A 6,830-nucleotide genomic window follows, 5' to 3' on the forward strand; every position below is an offset into this window, starting at 1 on the left:
CACAGTCGTTGCAGTTACTGGGTGTCGAACAAAACAAGAGTACAAGATAGCATTTCTAGACATGCCTCATCACTTTGCCTCCTCTTTTGTCTTAGAGCTGGGGAAGGAAGAAGAAAAAGTGTTTGATCCAGATTCTTTGGATGCCGATCGCTGTGAGAGCTGTTACGGGGCAGAGTCAGAGGACATTCGGTAACCTTTACATCTTTTCATATCTTCTTAGCATTTGAATTCAGACTGTTCTGTTGCGTGCATGGTTTTTTTCCGAAATGTCTATGAAGGTCTGTGCAATGAAATCCTCCTGGGCACGTGTTCCGAGAACAGTGAGAACTGTTGTGGTTTTGGTATGCTTTTGGAAGCGGCACTCCAGATTGTTAAGAGCGTGCAGAGTTAAATTGTCTAGTTTGTCTGCACGCCTGTTTAAGGGCAGTGCAAACTGCACTACCTTTGCAGTAGCACAAAGACTGTATCTCAGCAAACTGCATCTTTTCTGGGGTTATTTGGTGTCCAGAGGGGAGCTGCGTAAATTATTTCACCATTGCATGAGCTGTCTTGGAATAAAACCTAGTTATGGCTTTGCATCCTTTGCACTGCTGCTGCAAGCTTCGCATCCTTATGGGAGCAAAGACCAGATGTTTATCGCTCACACAAACAGTGGGTGTCATTTGGTGTTTCTCATTCCTCCTACCTGCAAATTCCTGTAGGAATGGATCCGTGATAGGCTGCAGGTTCTGGACTATCTTTCGCTGTTACTGTCTCTGTAGCGACTTGGTTTGTCCCATCTGCCAAGTTGTGTGCTTCCCTGTAGATGTTTCCATCTTGTGGGATTCATGACTGCAGCCTTCAGCTTTCTCTTTGGTCCAGCAAAACACGCAGCCAAGACAGAAGACTGTTCTTTCCCGTGACCAAGGTGTTACCCAGAGGTAGAAAAGCAACGAAGCAAGTTTACTGTTAACCCTCCCTCCAATGCTGACAGTCTTGCCCTAAAAGCAGAGGAAAGGAGGAATAGAAACAGGCAGATGCTTTGTTCACAGGGAGAAGTTCCAAACTGCTCAGAACTGTGGGACGCTGGTGTCATTTTTGTAGCAAGTTTCTTTGCTACAAATTTCTTTGTCTGAAAGGACAGGCAAAGCCCTCTTCAGACTCCAGCACTGCATGAAACCAGCTTGCATCCTCATGCTGAAATCTCAACAAGTACATCCAAAAGCTCGAGCTCCTTCAGGAGTGTTAGGTCAGCTCCCGAGGTCTGGTCCCTGATGTTTGCTGTATCACTTTGTTGGAGAAAAATCCGCCACGAATTCAAGTCCTGAGCTGGAGTGTCTCTTTATAGCGATAAAGGTGGTAAGATGATGGTGCTTGTGCTTTTGCAGGTGTTGTAATACTTGTGACGATGTCAGAGAAGCATACAGGCGGCGAGGCTGGGCCTTCAAGAACCCGGATAGCATAGAGCAGTGCAAGAGGGAAGGGTTTAGCCAGAAAATGCAAGAGCAGAAGAACGAGGGCTGCCAAGTGTATGGTTTCCTAGAGGTCAACAAGGTGAGAGATGGGTTTTGCTGTGAACCTGCTGCATGGTGGTGCTGACTGTGAAAAGGCAGAATTGGGGCGTTCCTCTCCTTTTCCAGCCTTAGGTGTTCACAGGACTGTAATATAACAACCCCTGGGCTCAGCAAGGTACTTGTGCCCGTAAAGGAGTTCAGTAGGAGAGTCAGGAAAAGCAGTGGGAAGGGGCTAATGCTTTGTTTCATTGTGTGGGCTGGTAGGCAGCCTGCCGGCTGGAGAAGCTTAGCTTTTCCTACTGTCTAGTGAGTCTTTTTGCCGAGGTTTCTGGAGGAGGAGAGGCAGCTGCTTTGAGGTTAGATTGTCCCACCTGCCCTTCTGGTCTTAAAACAGAGACCACTAGTGGATGCTGGAGGTACCAGTAGCCAACACTTGCCAGCAGAGGTGCCGGAGAGAGTGAAATGTTATCCTCTTTAGAAAAACAGCGGAAGCAAGACTGTTGGAGTTGGTTGACAAAGCTGAAAATGCTCAGAGAGGTGGTTGTTGCAACTGGTGTAGGAAAACGTAGTACAAGATGTACCAGATAACTATGTGACTACCCTGTCATTTGGTGTGTTAACAAACCCAGAACACTTGGATGTGCAGGTTACGTATCCAAGTACATTCTAGAAGTCAGGCCCAGGCTAATTTTTTTAAATTTTTTTAAATTTTTGATTCAAACTCTGGGGGTTTTTTGCATCTTGGTGTACTCTTCTTGGAGACCACATTCTCTATTTCTGGAAAGTAAACCTTTTACTCATGAAGCCAGACATTGTGATTTGAGCATCATCATGGGTACCGAACCATTACAGGACCCTCTGTCACATTCAGATCCTCCAGGGCAGAGTGTGTATAATTGCTAGTAAGTGTCAGTGAGGATTGGCACCTGATATCCACATCCCTTTCAGATTCCAGGATGAAATTTTAACAGCCTTTGTCTTTTGGGGTGTTTTGGGGCTTGGGTATTTTTTTGCAAGTTCAGTGCTTTATTTTTGTGGGTTTTGGATGCAGCTTATTTTCATGGACGTATACGTAGGATTGCTGTTTATTGTATTAAGTTTTTTTTGTTACCCTGCTCAGTCTCCCCCTCAGTTACTTTCTCCACTTCTTTTTTGTGATACGTTTTTGTATTTTCTGCAGCAGCAGTCAGTTCCCTCCCAATAGACTTAATTCTTTCTTCTTCCCATTTTTATGTCCACTGAAATAATCTACTTAGAACAGTTAATACCAACATCAGTATGTAATTATGGCTTTCCACATGACTGCCTGTGAGGAAAAGAGGAAATTCATATCTCATGAAAGTGAGGTGCTCGGTGTATATATTGTTTAAACAAAAATGTAAAAATCTAAGCACCGCTGCGACTGATTTATTTATATAGATTCAGACCTTTTAATGAAAGATTTCTGTCTCCCACAGGTAGCTGGAAATTTCCACTTTGCACCAGGAAAAAGTTTCCAACAGTCTCATGTCCATGGTAAAGTATTTTCTTTTCCTGCTTATTGTGACCTTTAGCTTCCAAGTGTATCTGACCATTTTCTTTGAATGTCTTTGCACTGCTATCCATAATAGCGATGACACTGCTGCGGTGAGGAGGGCATTGTTGAAGTTTTGTTACAGAGGTTTAGAACCATCGTGAACAAATAGAAGTGTTTTCTGGAGGTGCTGCCACATGGGTGTGGAAGAACTTGGGAGGAGAATGTTTATGGGCAGTCTGACAGTCTCACTGGTTCCACAGAACTGCTGCTCTGATGTACAACAACCTCAAGTAAATGGTTGGAAGGGACCATTAAAGGCCATCTAGTCCAACCCCCCTGCAATGAGCAGGGACATCTGCAACTAGATCAGGTTGCTCAGAGCCCCGTCCGGACTGACCCGAGTGTTCCCAGGGATGGGGCATCTGCAACTTCTCTGGCAACCTGTTCCAGTGCCTCACCGCCCTCACAGTAAAAAGTTTCTTCCTTATATCTGGTCTGAATCTACCTTCTTTTAGGTGAAAACTATTCCCCTTCATCCTATCGCAACAGGCCCTGTTAAAAAGTCTGTCCCCATCTTTCTTATAAGCCTCCTTTAAGTACTGAAAGGCCACAGTCAGGTCTCCCTGGCGCCTTCTCTTCTCCAGGCTGAACAAGCCCAACGTTCTCAGCCTTTGCTCACGGGAGAGGTGCTTCAGCCCTCAGATCATCTCCGTGGCTTCCTCTGGACCTGCTCCGACAGGTCCATGTCTGTCTTGTCCTGAAGACCCCAGAGCTGGACACAGCACTCCAGGTGGGGAGTTCTCTCTTGCTTTCCTAGTTATTCATAACACATGATTTCCCTTTTTTCCTAACCTTTTTCTGGGCAGTGTTTTCATGGCACCAAGAAACAACCAAGGAGTTTTCTCAGACCCGTGAGGAAAATGGACATCTTGGAGCCTGGTCTTTCTTGTACATGAAGCTGAGGCTGTTTTCTGCCTCAGTATGACCTTTCTTCATGATCTTTTTTTTTTTTTTTTAAACTCTACAGAAAGAAGGAAGGAAGGGGGTTTTTTCCCCTTAAAAAACTTGACTAGTATTAGTCAGAGGGCAGAGCTCTGTGAGATATTTCCTGAGCTCCCTTGGAAATATCTCGTTTGGATCGTAATTATAATAATAATAATATATTATATTATATAATTATAAGGAAGCAAAAGGTCTCACTCCGGGCACCGTGGCCTTCAAGATTCTGTATAGAAACCGTCTATCTGTTTATTCTGCATTCTCTAGCCAAAACAGGGCCATCTTGCTGCCCTAAGACTCCCTCCTTTGGCTGCTTCTCAAACCAACCTTGGGGATCTCCATCCACAATGTTCCTATAAGAGATAAGCAGACACCAGTGTTTTTAAACACTAACGTGCAATTGCCACAAGGACCTCTGATGGTCTCCTGAAAATCTTTTCTTTTGCAAAGCGACTGTTTGGCATTTCACTTGTTTTAACACAAATTCTCCTTCCTGCCTTTATGCAACACTCATGTGCCTGAAGGAACCAGAAACACTGGAAATGCGGAAAAACTAAAAGTGTAAAAAAAAAAAAAAAAAAAAAAAATTAAAAATTGTCCACTTGTAAGAAAAGTGTTATTTTGTCCTTTTTGTTTTGTTTCTGCCTGCGTGAATGGCGAATCCAGGTGAGATGATTTCGCCTCCCTGTTGTTGTTTGCGTGGCTGTTTTTCTCTGCTTGTATGTAACACCTTTGTTCTCATGTTCTGTTGACGTTGGTTCCGTGTTTATACACATGTACCCAACCCAGGTGAAAGTTGTTCTGCACGGTCATTAAAGACAGCTTTGCATTCCTTCTGGTTTCTCATAATCCCCAGGCCCGGAAGGAAATGTAATTTGGAAATTGAGGGAGGGTGTTTTTCTGTCTTTAGAGAACTGAAGGGAAAGGTCCGGCTCTGCTGGGTTAATGCAACTTTTATCCATCCATCCATCCATCCATCCATCCATCCATCCCCTAACATCTCAAACCTTCTCAGAAAAATGCCTTACCCAAATCTTAGGTCTCCCCAGACTTATTTCTTAAATATCCGTATACCGCGGTAGTCTTTATGCCTGTCACGTAAAGGGTGGGAGTCCGATGTGTGGCCGAGGGAGGCCCTCCCGTTGAGTCCCGAGGTTCAGAAAGCACCCCCTTGCTCTCTAAACTCCTTCTCAGAGAGGAGCCTAGGTGCGGCTGGGTCTAGTCTTAGTCCCAGACTTGGTCAACAGTTTAAGTCTAAAGGGTTATATATAGCCACATATCAGAGTCAACGTTTGCCTGTCAGAGCCCCCAAAGGACTTTGACTGACTCAGTTTCGCAAAGTTGAAGCAGATAGAAGTGGGTGGAGGAGAAGGAGCACAGCCCGTCGACCGCCTCTTCCAGGTTCTTTTCTTCCCCCACCCCCCCCCCCCGCCCTCCCAGGGATAACTTCCTCAGTATCCTTTATAGCTCAGCCTTGGCTGTTCCCTGCCACGGGTGACGTTTAACATGATTTGGGTGGAGAGTCGAGTACTATAGTCATATAGGTTTAGCATGTACTCCTTTTAGCTCATTATCATATTTAGGGGTGTCAACTTTAATATTCGTTTTGCAGATAATGAAGCAAAAGGTCTCACTCCGGGCACCGTGGCCTTCAAGATTCTGTATAGAAACCGCCTATGTTCTTCTCAGATGCTGTGTTCTTCTCAGCTGACCACTGGAGGCTGAGCACTTTATTACTAGAGGTATTTCTGCAGCATAGATGTTGTTCCTGTTTTATCTTAGTTTTCATCATTACTAGATGGTTTAGTGTGCGTTGCTATTCATTCCTCATCTCAGGTCATCGAAATCGTTCTCTCTCGGAGAATTCACACAGCTGATCTTACGCCTTGGTGCCATCCGTAATGGTGAATGACCTTTTAGCCAGTGCGTAAACATACTGCTTGTACTTCTTGGACAGGTGCTCTGTCTGTCTTCAGAGACTGTGATTCTCCCGGAGAATCCGAGCTGGAGCTTGGGGAATTTGCTTTTGAAGCGAGCAGGGACTCTGATTTTCGTCCCAAGTTACGGGAAGCATTGAAAACTGGTCGCTTTAAGCCCGCACCGTGATGCTCCATCTTCAGAGGGTCAGAGAAGACCCCGGCTCCTCAGTGTCATACCGGCTGCAGACGGTCTTGTCTTGTTCCTCAGCTCATCTGCGATCCAGTTGCACTGAGAAATCCCGGTCGTTAGGAGGAGGACGGAAGGAGGTCGTGAGGAGGACTGAAGCGGTACTTCCAAGCAGACTTTTTGGCAGGGAAACTAGTTAGTCTGTTGCTGAGGTGCCAAGGGCTTGTACTTGAAGGCCCGTGAAGACCCAGCGGACTCTGCTGGGACGGTCGATGCAGCCACAGATTCAGTGTGGGCGTAAGACGAGTTCAACAGAAGGTTGGGTGGTCCCCACCTTGGCTCTGCACTGAGTAACAATTAAAGCCTGCAGATGTTTACTGAAACCTGAGGCGTGATTTTGTAGCCTTTTTTCTTCAGTGTAACACCTCTGCTAGGCATTTGCCACACAGACCGCAAACGTCCTGGTCAGCTTTTGGCTGACCCAGCTCACGCAAAGGCCCGATGGATTCTGGGAGCAGCGCCATTAGGTGCAAGTGAGAGCACCAGGGAGGCAGCACAGGGGGCCAGAAAGAGCTAAAGGGCCATGATGCAGCCACCGTCACCTGCAGCCGGCTGTCTCCTGTAGCCGTCATCTTTGTCTGGCAGTACTGGCAGAATCTGCTGATTTTTGGAAATGGTATAGAGCAGACTTCCAAGGCGGAAGGGATAAAACATCA

At 45.9% G+C, this 6,830-nt stretch overlaps 1 protein-coding gene across 6 annotated transcripts; it reads left to right on the plus strand.

The window, feature by feature from the left end:
- The first annotated feature begins 40 nt into the window (after nucleotides 1–40).
- Nucleotides 41–4,660, plus strand: LOC129200865 (endoplasmic reticulum-Golgi intermediate compartment protein 3-like). Of its 6 annotated transcripts, none has more exons than XM_054812116.1 (4): nucleotides 41–189; nucleotides 2,951–3,008; nucleotides 3,654–3,799; nucleotides 3,876–4,660. In XM_054812116.1, the coding sequence occupies exons 1-4, from the start codon at nucleotides 141–143 to the stop codon at nucleotides 3,992–3,994; spliced, it is 372 nt and encodes a 123-aa protein (XP_054668091.1). In that variant the 5' UTR covers nucleotides 41–140; the 3' UTR covers nucleotides 3,995–4,660. The 6 variants fall into 6 exon arrangements, 4 of the variants coding, with proteins under 4 accessions (XP_054668091.1, XP_054668089.1, XP_054668092.1 ...); XM_054812114.1 differs by lacking the exon at nucleotides 3,654–3,799 and adding an exon at nucleotides 1,368–1,533 and having other exon boundaries at nucleotides 3,876–4,638; XM_054812117.1 differs by adding an exon at nucleotides 1,368–1,533 and having other exon boundaries at nucleotides 3,654–4,627.
- The last annotated feature ends 2,170 nt before the right edge of the window (nucleotides 4,661–6,830 follow it).

Source organism: Grus americana, unplaced genomic scaffold, assembly GCF_028858705.1.
Source record: "Grus americana isolate bGruAme1 unplaced genomic scaffold, bGruAme1.mat scaffold_581, whole genome shotgun sequence".
Classification (NCBI taxonomy): Eukaryota; Metazoa; Chordata; class Aves; order Gruiformes; family Gruidae; genus Grus; species Grus americana.